General features: G+C 41.5%; 1 protein-coding gene across 4 annotated transcripts in view; it reads left to right on the forward strand.

Annotated features, from left to right (window-relative positions):
* Positions 1 to 24,562, forward strand: part of LOC126248795 (uncharacterized) — a 119,221-nt gene that overhangs the window by 89,281 nt on the left and 5,378 nt on the right. For 3 of the 4 annotated variants that reach the window (XM_049950181.1, XM_049950182.1, XM_049950183.1), the window contains one exon: positions 5,151 to 5,653. The exons of the other annotated variant lie outside the window; for it this stretch is intronic. In XM_049950181.1, coding sequence (XP_049806138.1) covers positions 5,151 to 5,653 — 503 coding nt within the window. The remainder of the gene's footprint in view (positions 1 to 5,150; positions 5,654 to 24,562) is intronic. 4 annotated transcript variants of the gene reach the window in all.

A 24,562-nucleotide genomic window follows, 5' to 3' on the forward strand; every position in this document is an offset into this window, starting at 1 on the left:
GGTAGTAGGTTGGTCATAATAATGTTCTGGCTGGTCATTGTATAAGTGGAGTGCCTACATATGAAGTTACTAAACATCTAATAACACTGCTAATTTAACATGTCACAAATTGCCAACAGCATAAAAAGAACATGGTACACATAGTTCAACTGATTCAAAAAAGTCCCCTTCTACAAGGTGATATGGTATCATCAGTGTGTTATCCATTTTTTCTCAAGGTGCCACTGGACAAGTCCTATAAAAGCCATCAGTGGAAAGTTTGAAACCATGATTACAAGACTATCTGAAATTTTTCTCACCTCAACTGACTTCCTGTTTGATGTCAACTACTACACTACTGGCCATTAAAATTGCTATACCACAAAGATGACGTTCTACAGATGTGAAATTTAACCGACAGGAAGAAGATGCTGTGATATGCAAATGATTAGCTTTTCAGAGCATTCACACTAGGTTGGCGCCGGTGGCAACGCCTACAACGTGCTGACGTGAGGAAAGTTTCCAACCAATTTCTCATACACGAAAAGCAATTGACCGGTGTTGCCCGGTGAAACGTTGTTGTGATGCCTCGTGTAAGGAGGAGAAATGTGTACCATCACGTTTCAGACTAATCACACTGATTTATACTTACACATCCAGTCGCTATCACAACTCACAATGTGGAGTAGTCAACACACAGTAGCCCTTACAGCAACAGCCATCTGACGAAGAGATCTAGCCAGTAGAGCTGAAGTACTTAAAGACAACATTCAGAAGAAATGGTTAAAACAATGGTAGCCAATGCCAATGTGATAGCAGGATGAGCACTTCACAATAAATGTGAATTGTGGTGCCACAGGGGCAGCACAATGAGCCATCTCTAATGAAGTATTATGATATTTCTGGAAAGTTTCATTTGAGGTTAAACTGATTGCAGTTGGACAGATATGCTAAAAGGAAAGGTTCGAATCGTGCCTCAGGCATGGTTGTGTGTGATGTCCTTAGGTTAGTTAGGTTTAAGTAGTTCTAAGTTCTAGGGGACTGTTTACAGGGCAATATTTATTTCTGCACCATACTTAGATTTGGCTGTTCATAGTGGATATCACGTTTCCTTCTAGTATTGTGACTGTGATATGCACTATTCAGCTTAAAGATGGATTTTTCTTTCCTTATGAAGCACCTCAAAGAGAATATATATTGCGCAGTGGATGTAAGTATTTCAAGCTTCTTAAAAAGATTCCTGCGTGTGGCTCTAGGATGGACTCCACACATGACCCTCATGGCTCTTTTTTGTACACAGTACTTTTTTTAGCCAGTGGCTGATTTCCCCAAAATATAATTCCAAATGCCATAATTGTATGAAAGTAACCATAATACGCCGACTTCATGGTTTCCATATTCCTATAAGAAGAAACAATGCGTACATTGCTGAACTTAGTCTTTTGCATAGATCCAGGATGTGGTTTGACCAATTCAGTTTGCTATCAATATGCAAGCCTAGGTATTTTGATGAATCTACCCTGGTTATTGTCTGCTCACCTATTTTTACTACTATTTCCCCATCTTTGGATGTTGTGTGGAACTGAATGTAGTTTGTTTTACAGTAATTTACAGAAATACCATTATTGTTAAACCAGTTCACCGTTTCATTTAAAATCTTATTTGCTGTTACCTTAAGTTTATCTACTGAATTATCAATAAGTAGTGTAGTGTCATCAGCGAAAATGGTGAAGCTACAAAATTCCGTACAGAGAGGGAGATCATTTATAAATATAATAAAAAGTAGGGGGCCCAGAACTGAGCCCTGCAGCACTCCACATGTGATGGTACCCCATTCTGAAGGTAATGGAACACCATCTTGACTATCTACTACAACTTTTTGTTTCCTATTTGACAGATATGAGTCAAGACATTTCCCTGCTGCACCATTTATACCAAGATGTGCAGCTTTTTTTAAAAGAATTTGGTGATTTACACAGTCAAATGCTTTTGTTAGATCACAAAATATGCCAATCACTTTCAGTTTTTTGTTGATAGATTCCAAGAGTTTGCCAGCAAATGCAAATATTGCATCTTCTGTTGACAAACCTTTCTGAAATCCAAACTGACTTTTGCTGAAGATATTGTGTTCACTGAGATTCTTAACTATCCTGGCATGCATTAGTTTCTCTACAACCTTCAAAAAGCTTGTCAGTAGTGATATTGGCCTATAGTTAGCAGTATCCGTCTTATCCCCATTCTTATACAGCGGGTTTACAACTGCATACTTAAGCCTCTCAGGAACTATTCCTTGTTTAAGTGACGCATCAAAAATGTGGCAAAGGACTTTACTTACATGGCTGGAGCAGTATTTTTGTCAATTACAGCGGAGTGTTTACTTTTCAGGAATTTAATAACTATTTCAATTTCTTGAACAGTGACTGTTTTTACCTTCATGTGTTGTACTGAACCAGGTCCTCTAGCTTTCAAAAGATTGGTGGTTTGCTTCATGGACCTTTGTAAACCTATTTTTTCTGTTACTGTTAAAAAATTGTTGTTGAATGTGTCTGCAACTGTTTTTGGATCACTAACTAGATTACCCTCACTTTTTATTTGGATATTTTCACTACAAACTGCATTTTTTTCCCGTTTCCTTCTTTACAAATTTCCAGATAGTTTTTACTTTACTGCTCGAGTTGTCAGTTTCTGCCTTCAAGCACATGTTCTTTGCTGCCTGAATGGTCTTATTCAGATTTTATAGTGTGTAATCCTACTGTTATCATTTGAACCCCTGGCTGCAGCATATAGTTCTCCTCTTGTTTTACAAGAGCTTCTGATGCCTTTAGTAATCCAAGGCTTGTTTCTAGATTTCAACAGGTTTTCTCTCACTGATTTTTTAGGAAATGCTTCTTCAAAAAGGCTTGTAACTTCATTAATAAATATATTAAATTTTGAATTAACATCAACTGTAGCATATACAGGAGACCATGCCACTAGCTGTAATTGCTGATTAAAGGTTTCAGTGGTGTGTCTGTTTATAATCCTAAATGTTTCCCAAATGAAATTTTCTTTTCTTTGTACATTTGTTTGGTTTAGAGTGAGGAATTACCCTTCATGATCAGAGAGACCATTTATAATATTTTTCATGGTTAAATTATTGCAAATATCCTTATCTACAAATACATTATCTATTAAACTGCTAGAGCTGGCAGTTACTCTAGTTGTAGTGTCCACCACTGATACTAAATTGTAACAGTACATTAAATGTTCAAAGTCTGTTTTGTTTCTATTTTATGTTAAAAGGTCCACATTGAAGTCACCCATAACAATGATTGATTTAGTTTTCCTACGTGGGACAGAAGTGATTCAGTTTGTCTTAGAAATTCATTTAGATTTCCAGAGCCACATGCAGGAATCTTTTTAAGAAGCTTGAAATGCTTACATCCACTGTGCAATATATATTCTCTTTGAGGTGCTTCATAAGGAAAGAAAAATCCATCTTTAAGCTGAATAGTGCATATCACAGTCACAATACTAGAAGGAAACGTGATATCCACTATGAACAGCCAAATCTAAGTATGGTGCAGAAAAGAGTCCATTTCAGTGGCTGTAAGATTTTTAATGCCCTCCCTTCAAGAATTAAGTGTTTGGTAGATGATGATCTCTTGTTTAAAAAAACCTTAAGGCAGTTGCTATTGCAAGGATCATTTTATAAAATAGAAGAGTTCCTGAACTACAGTGTTTAACATTTCTTGTACTGTAAGTTGCAAATGTATGCCCAGATTTGTATTTGTAATACAGAATATTTTTACTGTAAACATATATTTTGCAATATTTATTTCTCTGTAACACTTATTATTTTGTAATCTTTATCTATCTCTAAAATGTTTTTTTTTTTTTTTTTGTAGTGGGACCTAAGTTACTGTTTACTGTTTTTGTTTTGTAATCTCTATCAATATCTAAAATGTATTTTTTTGTAGTGGGACCTAAGTTACTGTTTACTGTTTTTGTTTTGTTTTATGCATTACCATAAATTCTGGCCAAAAGCTTGTAAAATTGACACGTTCCATATCCTGTGATAGTGTCACAACATGGATCACCGGAACAAGAGATAAATAAATAAATAAATAAATAAAATAAAATGATGACCTCAGATGTTAAGTCCCATAGTGCTCATAGCCATTTGAACCCTTTTTTCCCGTCTTTCTTTCTAAAAGGAAAGGACTAGAACAGTATTTGAAATTCAAATTTTGCAAGTAATAGAATGCTGATCACCTGCCTGTAAATGCAGAACAAGATACACAATGGTTAAGACACTGTGTTCACATTCAGGAGTGGGATTCAAACATCCTTTTCTTTTGTTTCCGTAGTTCACGCCAAGTGAATGCCGGATGGGTTCCATCAGTGAGAGGAAGATGGGTGTTCATTGTTCTTTTACTGATGTCATTAGAAGTTTTCTGCCAATGATATGGTGGCAGATTCCCCCCCCCCCCCTCCACATCCATCCTTATCTAGTGTTCTGTCTCTAATGACCTTAGTGTCAACAGGGTATCGAATAGATATGTCATTCCTTCTTTCTCTAAACATGTCAATATGGTTATTCTGTATTACTATCTTGTACACAGTTGACTGTTGTGAACTTAGCTTGAAATGAAAGTTTGCACAATGAAATTTTCACTCTCAAAAGATATTTCATTAAGGCTCAGTGTAAAAAAAATAAAAAGAAACTAGACTAAGTATTAGTTTACAATTAGTGTTTCTGTAACAATACCCAGAAATTGATCTACAGGATCTAAAATACACTGCATATGATAAATTTATGATTTATGTACATACAGTTCACTTGAAGCTGACATTTTGCTTCACCTTTTACTTAACTAACGCAGTCCTTGTTGGAAGAAAAAGAAATGACTAAAATTAATTTGTTTGCTTTAGGACTGAACTTCAAGTGTTATCTTCATTTTTATGCTCATTCTTTAACTGCTTGTCTGTCATCACAATTTTTAGTAAAGTGACATGATGTCTTGTGTTCCCAGTTTGTCCATTTCTTGACCAGTGATCATCCATGCATATAATCCTTATCCTAAAAATTTAAGTAGTAATTGATTTGAATCTGTAGAGCTTGATTGCAATTTCATTTCTGATTTTCCTTGGTTTGCTTAGTCAAATGCTTATTTTTTATTTTGTCACAGATGGACAGTTGCAGCAAGAGGGACATGTTGGTATAGGAGCAAGTAGAGGCATGCAAAGACAGAACATCAGAACTCCATTTTATGCTGCTCTGCGAAAAACGAGGAACTACTATGTAACTTTCCTTTCTGATAAAGCTGAGATAGAAAGAAAGGTATTTGCACTGACATGGGGAAAGCTTTTACAAATGAAGAAACTCCACAGCTTGAAAGACAGGAAAGAATCTCTCATGAGACTAGAGTATGAGTATTACACTGCATTGCAAAATACGCTTGAAGCACAAAATGGTGAAACCAGAAGAATTTTGATGGCAATATCAAAAGTAACAGCAGAACGTAGAGCATTAGATCAAAAGGCTTTCATGGAAGCTGACATGATTGATGAGATCAAGAGACGCCTAGAGATCAACAGGCAGAACACTATTACGCTGAGAGCAAAAGCTATTGAAGTATTCACCAAATTTATTGACAGTTACAATTATAGTATGGAAAATTACAGTGAAGCTGTAAGTACTGTGTTTTCTTTAGGTAGAAAGCTGTAATTAAGAAACTTATATTTATATACTTCACCATATGATAACTGTAAAAAAATCATCCAATGTCACAAAAAATGTGCCACAGTTGCCCCCTCCTCCCCACTATAAAATGCCCTCCTTATGCCTGCTCATTTTTGGACTAAAGGAAACTATTAGAATCAAAATTTTACTGTGGTGGACCCTAAACTGGGTGCTTTTTGAGATGTGGAAATAATGGTCTGAAATGAATATTTAGCTCTTTATTGGCATAAACCAATTAAATCTTACAACAATATCAACAACAACCACCACCTGTGCTCATATCAAATTTTTATTGCAGTGAATGCCAGTCTGAGTGCATGCGTTTTAGTGGTGCTTAATAATCCATTGACAGAACTGAACTCCAGGGTCCAAATTATTTGGCCCCAATGTTTGCACATGTTTATGATAGGGGTGTAGTTCCTGCTCGCCAGTAGTCTTCTCACTGTGTTTTTTTGAATTGTGCATTATGTAGGCATGTCATGGGTGCGTACCGATTTGGGTTTTCGTGCGCAAGCCAACATCATCTCTTCCAATTCTACCGTAAAAACAATTGCATCACAAAGTGAGGTATGCAGAAGGGGAGACGAAAATGAAAGGATACCTATCGGGTTGAGAGGGTATGTGATGTTGTTTCACTGATTACAATGTTGAGTCAAATTTACAGGAACTCAACAGTTTGAGCTCACTTATAAGTATGACTTGCATCCGTCTCTGGCTGCTATGCACACGCTGGTTCAGTTGGGAAGGCAAGCTGGCCCAAGACTGTTGTAACTGGTCCTCAATGTTCTGGAGCTGGGACTGAGATGATGTCTGAACTGGCCCCACAGATGTTCCATTTAAGACAGTTCTGTGGATTTTTCTGGATTTGAGAGAACCTCAATGTCATGCAGACAGTTCATAGAGATGTGCCATATGTGGACAAGCATTGCAGTGTCGGAAATTAGCACAGCTATGCTGTCGCACAAGAGGTAACCCACGAGGATGCAAAATGTCTGTGATGTACCATTTTGCCATCAGATTTCCATCAATCACTACCATCCATGACACCTGAAGTCACACCAAAGGCTGCCCTCACTATGTCACAAGGGTAAAACTGCCATCTCTTTCCAAAATGTAGGAAGAATGGGACCTCTTCTGAAGCCACTACCATACTCACCAATGATGGTATCTGGTGTGGTGCAGAACCAAGATTCATCACTTAACACAACGCAATGCATTGCCATTCAACAGCAGTACATGCTTCCCTGCATTGTTAATGGCAACCTATACATGGGACAGTAATTTCTTAGTCTGTTAGCTGATAATCCCTGACCAATGATACAGGATGACACTAAAAGTTGCTAGGTGCCCATTACCCTTTTTTTTTGGCAGACGAAGATGTGAAGGGGTTACAGTGTGCTTGGTGCACACTGTGGTGATCCTGTCTTGTGATGGTCACATGTAAGGAAGTCTATTTGTCAAGAATTGTGAGCGTTGCTCTGTGGCTTGGAATGACCTAATTTTGTGCAAGTTTTTATACATAGTGATAAATTTTATTTGTCAAGTTGGCCAAATGGAGACCCCAATGTACCCCTTCTCAAACTTTGTCAGGTGTTGTTATAGCAGTCTTGCATATGTACACAGCATCTCCATGTCCTTCAGTGGTCACACGTTGTGTTCACATCCCTGATATCCCCTACCAGGCCTGGTAACAAGACTAAACATGAACAACACTAATGCACTCTGGTGGACATTTTTGCTGTCGCAGAGAATTGCAACCCTGATGCTCTTCACCTGTAATGTGTCAGATACAGAAAAGATCTAGAGAGGAATCATTTACATACCTGCCAATGGTGTGTATGTGTATGAAGTTACATTGACAATCCACAATGTGTTCTGGGTGCTTTCATTTTTGAAATTATTTTTATTTTCCACTTCTATTTTAACCTAGCATAATTTTCCCTGTCTGTTTTTGGTCATTTATAGTTCACTGGTGGAATTTTCAAACACCAGTCTTCTTCTTCTCCTTCTTCTTCTTCTTCTTCTTCTATCCATTCTCCTTTTTTCCCCATTTGTTCCTTTAGTGTAGTTTTGCGTTTCATAGGTTGTAGCACTCTGTGGCTGAGAATGGCCTAACTTCGTGCAAGTTTTTATGTATGGTGATAAATTTAAATTATTCCAATGCAGGTGAAGCCTGTTGAGCAGATTTTCTCTGTTCATATTTTTGGATTTCAAGGCACTATATCCTGTTGCACCCTATATTAAATTGGTGACTGCAAGTTGTTCTACATCTACATCTACATTCATACTCCGCAAGCCACCTGACAGTGTGTGGCGGAGGGTACCTTGAGTACCTCTATCGGTTCTCCCTTCTATTCCAGTCTCGTATTGTTCGTGGAAAGAAGGATTGTCGGTATGCCTCTGTGTGGGCTCTAATCTCTCTGATTTTATCCTCATGGTCTCTTCACGAGATATACATAGGAGGGAGCAATAGGAGCAATATACTGCTTGACTCCTCGGTGAAGGTATGTTATTGAAACTTCAACAAAAGCCCGTACCAAGTTACTGAGCGTCTCTCCTGCAGACTCTTCCACTGGAGTTTATCTATCATCTCCGTAACACTTTCGCGATTACTAAATGATCCTGTAATGAAGCGCGTTGCTCTCTGTTGGATCTTCTCTCTCTCTTCTATCAATCCTATCTTATACGGATCCCACACTGCTGAGCAGCATTCAAGCAGTGGGCGAACAAGCGTACTGTAACCTACTTCCTTTGTTCTCGGATTGCATTTTCTTAGGATTCTTTCAATGAATCTCAGTCTAGCATCTGCTTTACCGACGATCAACTTTATATGATCATTCCATTTTAAATCTCTCCTAATGCGTACTCCCACATAATTTATGGAATTAACTGCTTCCAGTTGCTGACCTGCTATATTGTAGCTAAATGATAAGGGATCTTTCTTACTATGTATTCGCAGCACATTACACTTGTCTACATTGAGATTCAATTGCCAATCCCTGCACCATGCGTCAATTCGCTGCAGATCCTCCTGCATTTCAGTAGAATTTTCCATTCTTACAACCTCTAGATATACCACAGCATCATCCGCAAAAAGCCTCAGTGAACTTCTGATGTCATCCACAAGGTCATTTATGTATATTGTGAATAGCAACGGTCCTACGACACTCCCCTGTGGCACACCTGAAATCACTCCTACTTCGGAAGACTTCTCTCCATTGAAAATGACATGCTGTGTTCTGTTATCTAGGAACTCTTCAATCCAGTCACACAATTAGTCTGATAGTTCATATGCTCTTACTATGTTCATTAAACGACTGGGGGGAACTGCAGACGTCAAGAAACACGGCATCTACCTGGGAACCCATGTCTATGGCCCTCTGAGTCTTGTGGACGAATAGCGCTAGCTGGGTTTCACACAGTCGTCTTTTTGAAACCCATGCTGATTCTTACAGAGTAGATTTCTAGCCTCCAGGAAAGTCATTATACTCGAACATAATAAGTGTTCCAAAATTCTACAACTGATCGACGTTAGAGATATAGGTCTATAGTTCTGCACATCTGTTAGGCGTCCCTTCTTGAAAACAGGGATGACCTGTGACCTTTTCCAATCCTTTGGAATGCTACGCTCTTCTAGAGACTTGCGGTACACCGCTACAAAAAAGGGGGCAAGTTCTTTAGCGTACTCCGTGTAAAATCGAACTGGTATCCCATCTGGTCCAGCAGACTTTCCTCTTTAGAGTGATTTTGATTGTTTTTCTATCCCTCTGTAATCTATTTTGATATCAACCATTTTGTCATCTGTGCGACAATCTAGAAAAGGAACTACAGTGCAGTCTTCCTCTGTGAAACAGCTTTGGAAAAAAGACATTTAGTATTTCAGCCTTTAGTCTGTCATCCTCTGTTTCAGTACCATTTTGGCCACAGTGTGTCTGGACATTTTGTTTTGATCCACCTACCGCTTTGACATAAGACCAAAATTTCTTAGGATTTTCTGCCAAGTCAGTACATAGAACTTTACTTTTGAATTCGTTGAACGCCTCTCGCATAGCCCTCCTCACACTACATTTCACTTCATGTAATTTTTGTTTGTCTGCAAGGCTTTGGGTATGTTTATGTTTGCTGTGAAGTTCCCTTTGCTTCCATAGCAGTTTTGTAACTCAGTTGTTGTACCACGGTGGCTCTTTTCCATCCCTTACAATCTTGATTGGCACATACTCATCTAATGCATATTGTACAATGGTTTTGAATTTTGTCCACTGATCCTCAACACTATCTGTACTTGAGATAAAACTTTTGTTTTGAGCCATCAAGTACTCTGAAATCTGCTTTTTGTCACTTTTGCTAAACAGAAAAATCTTCCTACCTTTTTTAATATTTCTATTTACTGCTGAAATTGTCGATGCAGTAACCGCTTTATGATCGCTGATTCCCTGTTCTGCGTTAACTGTTTCAAATAGTTCGGGTCTGTTTGTCACCAGAAGGTCTAATATGTTATCGCCACGAGTCAGCGCTGTTTAACTGCTCAAGGTAGTTTTCAGATAAAGCACTTTAAAAAATTTCACTGGATTCTTTGTTCCTGCTACCCGTTATAAACGTTAGTCTCCCAGTCTGTATCTGGGAAATTGAAATCTCCACCCAGAACTATAACATGGTGGGGAAATCTACTCTAAATATTTTCCAAATTATCCTTCAGGTGCTCAACCACAACAGCTGCTGAGCCAGGGGGCCTATAGAGACATACAATTCTTGCAGTGAGTAATGCTCCATTTTCGACTGTCAGTCACTAGCTGTTAACAATAGTTGATTACGGTATGGTGTCATCACAAGCATATGTCTATTGCATGTTAAGGTAGCAGACCAATGTCAGTGTGGTGGATAATTGTTTGTTATGAATCTATGAATCATAAGCTTCTTACAAACATATTTCTGTTGTGCATTGCGCGTTCCAGATCTCGTACTGCCTGAAACATTCATTTATAACTATTGGTTCAATTTCTCAAATTACTCCATCTAGAATCACTACCATTCTTATAATTTTGACTGTAAAGGTTTGTGATACCGTTTGTAGGTTCGCTTACTATCAGCAATAGGCTCCTACATCAAGACAGTTAAAGTTGACACTTTCAGTGTTCAACGTGGACAGTTGAATTGCCTTGTTGCCCTAGAATGTGAAATACAGTTCCGTGTATATAATTATTAAATAAATGAAAACATCTCCCTCCATCCACCTCACCCCCGCCCACCAACCCTTCCATTTCCATTATTGTCCTAGCTGAGCTTTAGCTCCTTGCCTAATGGCCTCATTGGCAACAGGACATTAAACCATTATCTTCCAGATGAAAAGCACTCAGGTTAATGACTGATGAACTTCAGGTCAGCAGCAAGGAGTGGCTCAGTCAGTATGAGAAGACATTTCTTCCTCATCTAAGGACTAGTAGCAGCCCATGAAAACATTGACACACAGTATTTTCAGCCAACAGCTGAGAACCATTATAAACTACTGATAATGATCAGTCATAAAAGATTGAGTGTTTAAGAATTTATCCAAGCCTTCGACAAATAAACTTTATTGTTAAAAGGAATGTGCTCACTGATGCTCTTTGCCAGTAATGTGTCAAATACAGAAAAGATCTAGAGAGAAAATCATAAAATTTGTCTGAAAATAATTACCAATGCCTCCAAACACAAATAAATGTGAAGTTTCAGAAACTCCCCTCATGCCATCGTGTTTTAATAGTTAATTTATTTGTTTAATCTCTGCACCTGAAAAATCCTGCACTATGATGGAGAGATCCCTTTTCAGTAGCAAATTCTTGACATACCTCTCCCATCTTCATTTAGTGTTCATCTGAACCTTCCCCCTTTCATTTTTGAAACTGTTTTTATTTTACACTTCTATTTTAACCTAGCATAATTTTCTCTGTCTGTTTTTGGTCATTTATAGTATTTTCTGTACTGTTCATTGGTGAAATTTTCAAACACCAGTCTTCTTTTTTTTCTTCTTCTTCTCCTTCTATCCATTCTCCTTTTTCCCATTTGTTCCTTTAATGTAGTTTTGCATTTCATAGGCTGCTGTCCACCTTTTCACTCATACTTTATAGTTTACGTCAGTGTTAATTTATGATGAACTGCCATTGCCAACACTATCTTGTGATGCCCAAATCACTGCTGCAGTGTCACATCAACAGTCCATCTCACTTCATATTCAAGTCTGTGAACCAACCCAGAGAACAGTTGGTGTACCAAATGAAGTTACCAGGATGTGATATCACCCTGCCAGTGCTGACCTTGTAGACTTTGTACTTCTAAAAAATTTGTTGGATATCAAATTGCAGTCACTTTGTCACATAATTAAGACTGTTAATGAAGATTTAGCACTGACCATTAGTATAAGGAAAGCCATTAAAAATCATACTTTTTTGTTCTTGTCAGTATGAACTTATAACCTGTTTTTCTTAAACATTGTGGATTAAGTGGGTAGGTTCATTTTATTCCCTTTTTTATGGTCCATATAAGTCAAGAATATCTAATTGGGACATAAGTACTAGTTTCATTTAAAGTAAAATGCTCTCAATGAATTTGCGACGATTTCTGAATATTCACCATATTTATGCAATACTCGAATGTCCCAAGTTGAATAAAAACAACTGAAAGAGTGAATGTAACCACTCACAATATAGTGAGAAATTAAGCCGTTAATGGGTGGATAGATAGTATTGAACTTAAAATTAACTTTTAGACATTGCCATTCTCTCTCTCTCTCTCTCTCTCTCTCTCTCTCTCTCTCTCTCTTTCTCTCTCTCTCTCTTTTTCTTTCTTTCTCTAACTGCGCAATTGTTCATTTAAGATGAGTACAGGAATACTGCATGATCAAGATATCTTTCATTGCTTCAGGAAGACCATCTCAAGAACTCTTAAGAGTTTTTGGACCATTTTTATGTACAGTCTTAGACATGACATAAAATGCAGCCACCGCCTGCCGAAGAAGCTAAGTCAGAGTTCTTCACTGCCAATATAACTGGCCACCCCTTAGCATTCTGTCTGGTTGTACGCACGATCTGGCAACACTGTAGGATGTGGAAATGTACGGAGGAAGTCCTGTCACTCTTAACAAGTTGTTACATTGCTGTAGCTGATCGTGATGTAGTGATAAGCCTCGCACAGTGTAGGTTTAAAATCTAGAGTTAGTCTACTCCATTCTCTATATTTTTGAATTGCATTTTAGTTGACTGCTAAAGTTATCAGAGTCTAATGGAAACTCAAAGATAATTTGCTTCACTTTATAACCCATCTATAATAGCAAAAACCTCCAGAAACAATCCCACAAAACAGGTTGTGGCTGCACTTGAGAGTTCCCTCGTGCTACAGCAGCTGCCAACCCCACATAACTTGGTGTCACGTGCCATCCAACCAGGCAACAGCAGCATGGCTCTATCAGTGTGTTTATCAACTGTCATTTTCTTATTTGCAGTTGTAGTATTCATCTTGCAGTTATGAATGGGACTTTTCGTACTTGAAACTTACAAACATTGTTAAAGTGTTGTAAAATAGTTGAAAATGGTAAAATGTCTCACATTAGTGACATATTCTTCACTTTAGATTCAATAGAAGGCAGTGGGGGCAGCCCTGAACCTTTGTATTTTGTGTGGGGCAAGTGCTTTTGAACAAAAGACATCAGAACAGGATTTTCTTATTTTCTTGTTTCACAAAAAATCGTTCTGGAATGAATAATTTCCACATTCAGGAAGTATCAATAGCAGACACATGATGAACTGTGACCGTTTAAGCTTTGTGTGACATTTGCATTTAATAGGCAAGGTTTAGAAGTCGGGTGTAGTACTGCATCCTCCAATTCAAAGCAACAAAAATCAAAGGGGTGACTGTTACTGCATTTTTGTTTGAACGTCATCAGTTTGCTCATGGAGCATTCCTCTGCTATATTGTTGCTGGTGATGAGTCACAGTGCCTTTATGTTAACTTCTTAAGAAGAAATTAATGGCTGGACCCCCAAGAAAAGACATGAACTCGAGCAAAGGGCAATGAGAACATAATATTTTGCATCTGGTGGCTCAGAAATGGTGTTGTGCACTACTAACCCTTCTCCATGGGTGTGTCCATCATGTGTTGCTACTGCACGGTAACACACACTGCTGATTTCACACACAAAACTATCCGGTGCTTTTTTTTTTAAAAAAAAAAGAAGCCATCTGTCATGCACTTATTATTCTGATCTTATGCCCACAAATGTTTACCTTTACCACTCCTAAATGACTAACTGCCAAGAAAATTCGTTTCTGGGTGAAAATGTACTTCCAGTGTGGTTAGATGACCTCTTTAACTCAGATCCAATAGGTTTCTACAGCCATGGAATCAGTAAACTACCCAAGCACAATCAGACTGAGATAATGTGAGACAGTATATTGTTGTTGATTGATTTCTCTCTCTCTCTCTCTCTCTCTCTCTCTCTCTCTCTCTGTGGTGTTTACTGTTGTGTTCAACAAACTAATGGAAATCACTATTAAAATATGCACCGTGTTAATACAGATGACGTACAGCATACCACAATAACCTTATGACGAAAGTCTATCTTAATAGACCTAAAGGCTTCTGTAACTAGAATGTGCCTATATTGGCACGAGTTTGTAAGATACTACTCACTCTGAACTTCAAAGAGGTCTATGTATACTTGCTGTCCTGGGTCATTCTCAAGTAGTATGGAAATGTGGCATTTCATAAACAAAAGATGTAACATTCTGTTATTGATTTTCGATCCGGCTGCTTGTAGCTCTGCCACAAAATGGCCAAAAATCTGGTCTTCAGTGAGACTGGAACCAGAAGGCAAAAGCAGCCTTCATTTTACAGGCGACCACATTCCTTCAGAGCTAGCGAAAAATTACATTATTTCCCTATCCCTTGTTATCCCAGTGGTGACTAGGACAGAGAAATTGCAATATAAAAGATGAAACAGTTGCAATTTTTGCATGGAACAACTTTCCTGGACTTGAAATCATTAATTGATAATCTTATTTCACACCTTACGTGAAAATCACTGAGCTTATTCAATGGAAACTGTAAGAATATATCAAGTGAAGTTAGCTGGGTAATTATGTGCTAACCAGGAAGTAACTTGTCGGTCACAGAGTTGTCAAACATAGCCTGTGTTGTTGCCAAGATTCAGTTATACTGCTAGCAGAAAGAATACAAGTCAGTGTATTTGTGGAGTAGGCTGGGAAGTGACCACAGCTGGTGTCTCGAAGATGGCAGCTGCTGAATGCTGGAATACCCAAAGAATATGTCAAAGTTTCTTCTTCACATTTCAGTAGCTAGGTTTACAGACTTGGGCATAGTTACTAATAATAATCAGGTGCACTGACTGCAAACTAAATGTCATAAAACAATAACTGTCATAATTATCTATGTTTGTTTGTCTTAAACCTACTGAAAACTGAAAACATTGTTTACCAGAAGTTATTCACATTTCTGCGCATCTCCAATGGTTATATTGTAAACATTATGAGTTGGCAGAGCGTCTTTGTTATTATTATATACTCAGAAAACATGTTTCTTGATTTTGCTGTCATTGGCACTATCCCCAAAATAGAACCACACCAATAAAGAGACAACAACACAGAACCAATTCCAATACATGCACATCCACAGGAGACTTTGTAAAGCCATGAACAACATAAAGTTACAAATCAAGAAAGGCTGCTGTGCAGGAAACAGAAAATGTGGCCTCAAAAACCTGTTGAAAATGATGCCACCTAATGTATGCAGTCCGCTAGTCCACTATCGAGTCCAGCTTTTGCTAACACACAAGGAGAAGCAGTTCTTACCAGTGTGTGAAACAAACAACATAAAATGCTGACTGTAATGTCTAGAATAAGTCATAGTCTGTCAAAACTTTTATTCAATCTATAAATAGTGAAAGAATGACAAGTATCATCTACTTGTTATGAGTACAATATATCCGCTGCTGATGCATTGTCAATAAAATTGAAAAGTGCCGGTGTTTAAGAGCTTTTCAGTGTGCAGTATGCCTAAAACAGAGAGAACCCAAAATAGCAACAGAATCACCAAGCTGGGCAGGGTGCTGAGATTATATGCAGCACCTGTGCAGAATGCTGTTAATTTAGCTCAGACATTTCATATGAACTATGCCTCTAGGCTGCCACAAAATTCATATGAGAATTACCGAGTTGTAATGCAATGACACAGAAATTGCAGAGACTATCCTTATGTTGATGATTTGTAATGCCAAGCTAAAACTGCTCCAGATTATAACCTAAATTTTGTTTTTCCAGTGAAATAACTGCACAACATTGGATGAATAGCATCAACATCCCTGCGAACCACACAACACAGACCCATTATAAAAAAATTAATCACAGCCCTATGCCCGTATCTTCATGCTAACGTCTTATTTCTTTTGCAGCAGGCTGTCACCCTGTTGCTGAGGTGAGAAACAGGTGGTACGGTCAACCACACTATTGGTCATGCTCACTCCTTCCCTCTGCCCAGCACACCCACTGTGAATGTCTCATAACTTGTGACAATGAGATTTATACCTGCAGGATGATTCTATGATGATGATACAAACTTTCAGGGACGATGGACAAGAGTAAGTGTATAAATTTGAGGTATGGATCCCCCTGCAGGTCCGGGGGTAATACTAGACCCCTGTCGTAAGAGGCGACTAAAAGGAGTATCACACATTTCAGCATTTATGTGATGGTCCCCTGTGGGGCTTGACCTCCATATTTCAAAATTTTTCCGGAGAGCAAGCCAATTGGGGAAGGGTGCCTTAAATGGTGCATCGTGTCCATTGTGCCTTGAGATCTGTAGCCCACTTTCTCATCGTTGCATTGCAGTCCCACACATTCTCAATCTCTTGGGCGAGGATACATTCCTTGATGTGTTTTCCACCATGCACTATGCAGTGTCGCTTTGTGCACTGACGATGTCATAGACTTCCTTGCACCTGATATCCAGCACGGTAGCCAGTCTGTTGTGGTGGGGCTGCAATGTACCCTGTTGGTTGTAGCCCCCTGACAGCACAGGGATTTCTCTGCTGATGCCTGCGCCGTTAACTCCCCGTGTATGCCAAGGAGTAGATGCCCGCCACCCTGGGGCATCTGGACTCCCGGCAATGGTCATCCTGCCAGGTGGCCCTCGCTGAGGCCGGGTGGCGCCTGTGGGGAGAGCCCTTGGTAGGAGTAGGTGGCATCAGGGCGGATGACACGCAATGAAGCATGGTACATAATCTCTTGCTGGTGGCCAACCACCAGCAGTCTCTATCTGTTCCAGGGCTCAATTCAATGCGCAGAAGTATGACCCCAAATCGTTCCCCTCCCTGGCCACACCATGGGAGGAGCACCAGGCTGAGGAAGGCAGTGGAGCTTATTCACCGTGGTACCTTGTCTGTTCGAGGGCTAATGGGGAATAGTTCATGTCGATAAAGCCTCAGTTTTTTGTTGAGAATTTAGTGGACAAGTTTGAGGAGATGGAGGGCTTGTCCAAAATGCACTCTGGGTCAGTCTTGATCAAAACAGCATCCTCTGCCCAGTTACGGGCAGTCCGCTAGTCCACTATCGAGTCCAGCTTTTGCTAACACACAAGGACAAGCTGGGGAATGCTTCTGTTTCCATCACACCCCATAAGAGCTTGAATATGGTTCAGGGTCTCATATTCCACAGGGATCTTCTTTTGCAGTCTGACAATGAGCTGTGCGCCAATTTAGACCGACGAGGTGTTCACTTCATCTGACGCATCCATCAGGGTCCGAGGGATATTCAGATTGCCACTGTTGACTTCATCTTGCCCTTCGAGCGTGACACATTACCCAAAAAGGTCAAGGTGATGGTCTACTGCTGTGATGATGTCGAGCCATATATCCCTCCCCTAATGCAGTGTTTTAAATGCTGGAAGTTTGGCCATATGTCTTCCCGGTGTACTTCCAGCACCAAGTGTCAAGAGTGTGGACGTCCTTCGAATCCCGATGCTCCGTGTGCCCCACCTCCTACCCGTGTTAACCGTGAAGAGCATCATTCCCCTTGCTCGCCAGACTGCAGGATCTTACAGAAAGAAGGAAAAATCATGGCGTACAAGACCCTGGACTGACTGATCTACACTGAGGCTAAGAGAAAATATGAACGACTCCATCCTGTGTGAATAACTTCCTCCTATGCCGCCGTTACGACAACAGTGACAGCCCCATCAGTTCAGCGAATTCCATTCGGCTCTCCGAGCCGTAAGACTACACCTGCTCTCTTCACTGTGGGAGGCACTACCCTCCCTGTTGCTCCTGCTCCACCTGCTTTGGGAGCAACACCCCCCCCCCCCCCCCAACCATTAGGGACATCCGTCCCCATTTCTAAGCCGGTTCTTACCAGTGGCACAGCTGACACCTGCCAGTGGTTGAAGCAACCACAGGTAGCTGGTCGTAGGGCTTTCATGGTCCTCCTCAGTTTCTGAGACAGAATCAGTGAAGCCCTCCCAGTGGGACAAACCTAAGGGGGCAGTGAGAGAAAGCAAAAAGACCCCCAAGAGCCAAGGCACTGTGGTGGTACCCACACCACCGCTACCTACAAGCTTTGCGTCTGAGGATTAGGTAGAGATTCTGGCGTCCGCTGAGGACCTAGATCCCACCGGACCCTCAGACGCAATGGATATTGACCGCTCAGGCAATAAGTCGGTGGCAGCAGGTGACTCTGAGGCATAAACTGCTTCATTGAATGTTCCGTGCCTTCTCAGTCTCACAATGATGTCATCATCCAGTGGAATTGCGGCTGTTTTTCCCACCGCATGACTGAGCTACGGCAACTGTTAAGCTTTACACCTGCTTTCTGCGTCGCCCTCCAGGAGACTTGGTTCCCGGCAATGTGGACCCCTGCACTCCGCGGCTATAAGGGATATTCCAGGAACTGTAGCGACTATAATAGTGTGTCAGGTGGAGTTTGCATTAATGTCCTAAACTCAGTCTGTAGTGAACCTGTGCCCCTTCAAACCCCTCTTAAATCTTTGGCTGTCAGAATGAGTACGATGCAGGAAATAACTGTCTGTAATGTATATCTTCCTCCAGATGGTGCAGTACCTCTGCATGTATTAGCTGCACTGATTGATCAACTCCCTAAACCTGTCCTCCTTTTGGGAGATTTTAATGGCCCTAACCCCTTGTGGGGTGGCACCGTGCTTACTGGCAGAGGCAGAGATGTCAAAACTTTACTGTCTCAATTCGACCTCTGCCTCTTAAATACTGGGGCCACCACACATTTCAGTGTGGCTCGTGGCAGTTACACAGCCATTTATTTATCCATTCGCAGCCCAGGACTTCTCCCATCTATTCACTGGAGAGCACATGACGACCTGTATGGTAGTGTCCACTTCCCCATCTTCCTGTCACAGACTCGGCGTCAGGCCCACGTACGGCTGCCCACATGGGCTTTAACCAAGGCAGACTGGGAAACTTTCACCTCTGCAGTTACTGTTGACTCTCCCCCACACAGTAACATCACTGTGTTGGTTGAACGGGCGACCACAACAATCATTACTCTGGTGGAAAACGCGATCCCTTGCTCTATCGGGTGCCCCAGGTAGAAGGTGGTCCTTTGGTGGTTGCCGGAAGTCGCTGTGGCAATTAAGAAGTGCCGATGGGCTCTACAGCGGCATAAGCAGCACCCTTTGCTGCATCACCTCATAGCCTTTAAACGGCTCTGTGCCCACGTTCACCAGCTTAATAAAAGACGGAAGCAGGAGTATTTGGAGAGATGTGTGTCGACCATTGGGTGCCATACATCACCTTCCCAAATCTGGGCAAAGATCTAACGAGTTTTTGGGTGCCAGACCACAACAGGTGCTCCCGGTGTTCACATAAATGGCATGTTGTCTACCGACGCAAAGACGATTGATGAGCACTTTATTGAGCACTACGCTCGAGCCTCTGCATCGGAGAACTAACCCCCAGCCTTTCGCACACTCAAACGGTGGATGGAAAGGAAAGTCCTCTCGTTTGCTACATGCCACAGTGAACTCTATAATGCCCCATTTACCGAGTGGGAGCTCCTCAGTGTCCTTGCACACTGCCCCGACACAGCTCCTGGGTCAGATCAGATCCACAGTCAAATGATTAAACATCTCTCATCTGACTACAAGCGACATCTCCTCGTCATCTTCAATCGACTCTGGTGCGATGGTGTCTTTCCATCGCAGTGGTGGGAGAGCACAGTCATTCCGGTGCTTAAACCTGGTAAAAATCTGCTTGATGTGGATAGCTATCGGCCCATCAGCCTCACCAATGTTCTTTGCAAGCTACTGGAACATATGGTATGTTGGTGATTGTATTTGGTCCTGTAGTCATGTGGCCTACTGGCTCCATGTCAGGGTGGCTTTGCCAGGGTTGTTCTACCACTGATAATCTTGTGTCCCTCGAGTCTGCCATCAAAACAGCCTTTTCCAGGTGCCAACACCTGGTTGCCATCGTTTTTGATTTACGAAAAGCATATGACACCACCTGGTGACACCATATCCTCGCCACATTATATGATTGGGGTCTCCGAGGCCCTCTTCAGATTTTTCTCCAAAATTTTCTGTCAGTCCGTCCTTTCCATGTCCAAGTTGGTGCCTCCCATAGTCCCACCCATATCCAGGAGAATGGGATCCCGCAGAGACTGTATTGAGTGAGTGTGTGTCTATTTTTATTGGCCATTAACGGTCTAGCAACAGCTGTAGGGCCATCCATCTCACCCTCTCTGTATGCAGACGACTCCTGCATTTCATACTGTTCCACCAGTACTGGTGTTGATGAGCGTCGCCTACAGGGAGCCATCCATAAGGCGCAGTCATGGACTATAGCCCATGGCTTCCAGTTTTCAGCTGTGAAGACGTGTGTCATGCATTTCTGTCAGTGTTGTACAGTTCATCAAGAATCAGCACTTTACCATAATCTACATCTACACTTATACTCCGCAAGTCACCCAACAGTGTGTGGCGGAGGGCACTTTACATGCCACTTTCGTTACCTCCCTTTCCTGTTCCCGTCGCATATGGTTCACGGGAAGAACGACTGCCAGAAAGCCTCCGTGCGTGCTCGAATATCTTTAATTTTACATTTGTGATCTCCTTGGGAGGTATAAGTAGGGGGAAGCAATATAGTCGATACCTCATCCAGAAACGCACCCTCTCGAAACCTGGACAGCAAGCTACACTGCGAGGCAGAGCGCCTCTCTTGCAGTCTGTTGCTTGAGTTTGCTAAACATCACCGTAACGCTGTCATGCTTACCAAATAATCCTGTGACGAAACGTGCCACTCTTATTTGGATCTTCTCTATCTCCTCTGTCAACCCGACCTGGTACGGATCCAACACTGATGAGCAATACTCAAGTATAGGTCGAACGAGTGTTTTGTAAGCCACCTCCTTTGTTGATGGACTACATTTTCTAAGGACTCTCCCAATGAATCTCAACCTGGCACCCGCCTATGTCATGGAAACGTATCAATTCTTAGGTCTGGTTCTTGACACTTGACTTGGCTTCCTCATCTTTGTCAGCTTAAACAGAAATTTTGGCAGCGTCTCAATGCCCTCCGCTGCCTCAGCAAAACCAAATGGGGTTCAGATCGCTCCACGCTGCTGCAGCTCTACAGAGCCCTTGTTCAATCCCGCCTTGATTATGGGAGTGTGAATTATGGTTCGCCGGTGCCCTTGGCGTTGCGTTTGCTCAACCCGTTGCACCACTACGAAGTTCGACTAGCGACAGGAGCTTTCACAATATATATATATAAATGACCTAGTAGATAGTATCGGAAGTTCCATGCAGCTTTTTGCGGATGATGCTGTAGTAGTAGTAGTTTCGAGAGGGTGCGTTTCTGGATGAGGTATCGAATATATTGCTTCCCCCTACTTACACCTCCCGAGGAGATCACGAATGTAAAATTAGAGAGATTCGAGTGCGCTCGGAGGCTTTCAGACAGTCGTTCTTCCCGCGAACCAAACGCGACTGGAACAGAAAAGGGAGGTAATGACAGTGGCACGTATAGTGCCCTCCGCCACACACCGTTGGGTGGCTTGCGGAGTATAAATGTAGATGTAGATAGGATGAGTCCAGTGACCAGCGTACTGGTGGAGGCTGGAGTCCCTCCATTGGAGATCAGACGTGCACAACTGCTCGCCAGTTATGCTGCGCATATTCATAGCACTCCTGAACTTCGTAAGTACCGTCTTCTTTTCCCAACGACGGCGGTTCACCTCTCGCATAGGCGGCCCAGGTCAAGGCTAATGATTGCGGATCGCATGCGATCGCTTCTGTCTGAACTGGACTCCTTGCCTTTACCACCTCTCCTCAAGGTCGATTCACATACACCTCCATGGTGTAGCCCTAGGCCGAAGCTTCACCTGGACCTTTCATGACGCCCTAAGGACTCCGTTAACCCTGTGGCTCTCCTCTGTCACTTCCGCTCGATTCTTGACATGTTCCGGGTCTCTGAAATGGTTTACACCAACGGCTCGATGGGTGATGGTCGCATTGGCTTCGCCTACGTTCACGGCGGCCATGTTGAACACTATTCCTTGCCTGGTGGCTGCAATCTATTCACTGCAGAGCTGATGGCCATATCTTGTGCACTCAATATATCCGTTCATGGCCTGGGGAGTCCTTTCTTTTATGTACTGACTCCTTGAGCAGCCTGAAAGTTATCGACCAGTGCTACTCTCGTCATCCTTTGGTAGTGTCCATGCAGGAGACCGTCTATGCCCTGGAATGGTCCATTCGTTCAGTGGTGTTTGTCTGGACCTGTCGTCACATCAGAATCCCAGGAAATGAAATTGTCAACAGGCTGGCCAAACAGGCTACACGGAAACCGCTTTTGGAGATCAGCCTCTCTGCAACTGACCTGCGTTTCTTTATTATGCCGCAATGTTTTTCAGCTTTGGGAGACGGAATGGCAAAATCTCAGTACACACAAAAAACTTCTAGCCAGTAAGGGGACCATGAATGTGTGGAAGTCCTCGATGAGGGCCTCTTGCAGGGACTCCATGGTTATCTGTCTGCTGCGCATTGGCCATGCTTGGGCGACCTACGGCTACCTCCTGTGCTGTGGAGACCCGCCTGAGTGTTGGTGCAGCGCCCGGTTGACAGTGGCCCATATTCTTTTGCTCTGTCCTTCTTTGGCTGCCCTGCAACTTCATCTTCGGTTGCCGGACTTGTTATCATTAATTATAGCAGACAACGCCTCTTGAGCTGATTTTGTTTTATGTTTTATCTGTGAGAGTGGGTTTTATCATTCGATCTGAGTTTTACCGCATGTCCTTTGTCCCTCTGTGTCCTCCACCCTAGTGCCTTTAGGGTGGAGATTTTAATGTGTTGCAGAGTGGCTGGCTTCTCCTTTTTATTTTCATGGTCGGCTAGCCACTACAATCTGCTTTCTTGTTTTCCTCTCTTCTAACTGTTTCTTGCATCTCTGTTGTTTTCTTGTCCTCTTTTGTTCCTTCTAGTGTTTGTTGCCTTTCCTTTTTTCTTGTGGTTTTTCCTTTCTTTCCGTGGTTTTTCCTTTCTTTCCGTTCTGTGTTATACGCGTCATATGTTTGATTCTCATGCTTGAGGCTTTGTTTTATTTGGAACAAGGGACCGATGACCACGCAGTTTGGTCCCCCCCCCCCCCTCCCCCTTCTTTTAAACCAACCAACCTGGTATAGAAATGACCAGATCAGATTATAAGTGAAGATCGTTCTTATACCTCTGAGAATGGAGCTTTTCTATTGCAAGCTCTTTGCTTTCCATATTTTGGGGACGAGGAATCATGCTGTAGGTATAGATCTGCATTCACTGTCCTAAGTTGTGAGGCTTCCATAACTGGTGTTTTGGTATGGGTATGAACAATGGTGTGGTAGACCACACTTGTTTCTCACCTCAACAATGATGTGATAGTCTGCTGCAAAAGACATTAACTTGTTGGCAGAAAGATGCAAGAATAGAGCATGTAATGGGTCTGTGTTGTGCGTGGGGTGTGGATGTTTGGATGTTATTCACCCATTGTTGAGCAGTTCCTTCACAGGCAGAAATTAAGTCTGAGCTATAATCTGACATAGTGTTAGTTTGACTTTATGAATCAGCAACATATGGATAGTCTTGGCAAATTCTGCAACTGTCTGCCCATCTACGCCACTGCATTCTGACTCAATAATTATAATCTGAATATTATGATAGACTAGTGGTGCTGTCAATATAAAAACATCAAAGGCTACATTAATAACAGTCAGCACATACGTTGCATAGACTCTCAGTGCGACGCTCAGCTTGTTGAACCAGTTGTTATTTTGGGTTCTCTCTGTCTTGAGCATACTAAAAGTCAAAAAGCTTGTCTATGTAGATGCTTTTCGCTTTTATTGACACAGCATCAGAAGTGGTAATATTGTAATCATACAATTAGATGATTTTTGTTATTCTGTCAGTATTTGTAACCTGAATGACAGTTTTGCTTAAAGATGACTTATTCTTGACATTACTGTTGGTGTTCTGTATTCTTTGTTCTTCGTTCTCATGACAACTGCTTCTCCATTCGTCTTAACTGGTTTAATTTTCTCCACTCGTTTTCAAGATGGCATTTTATGATATGGCGTATGGTTTCTGTGCACAGTAGACTACTTGATACGGAAATTTGTTATTCATAGATAGGGACATGGAAAAATCGGAGTTGTTATATGTCCAAAATCGGTGTTATTTTTTGCCCTTTTCGGTGTTATTTGTCAGTGTTATTTTCTGGTAAGCTTATTCTATTGTCAGTCATCTATTTTTGTCATATTTAACCATTTTTCAATGCCATGTTGAAAATGGAACTATTCCTAAGATAGGGTGCACGAAACA

The sequence above is a fragment of the Schistocerca nitens genome, chromosome 3 (assembly GCF_023898315.1).
Source record: "Schistocerca nitens isolate TAMUIC-IGC-003100 chromosome 3, iqSchNite1.1, whole genome shotgun sequence".
Taxonomy (NCBI): domain Eukaryota; kingdom Metazoa; phylum Arthropoda; class Insecta; order Orthoptera; family Acrididae; genus Schistocerca; species Schistocerca nitens.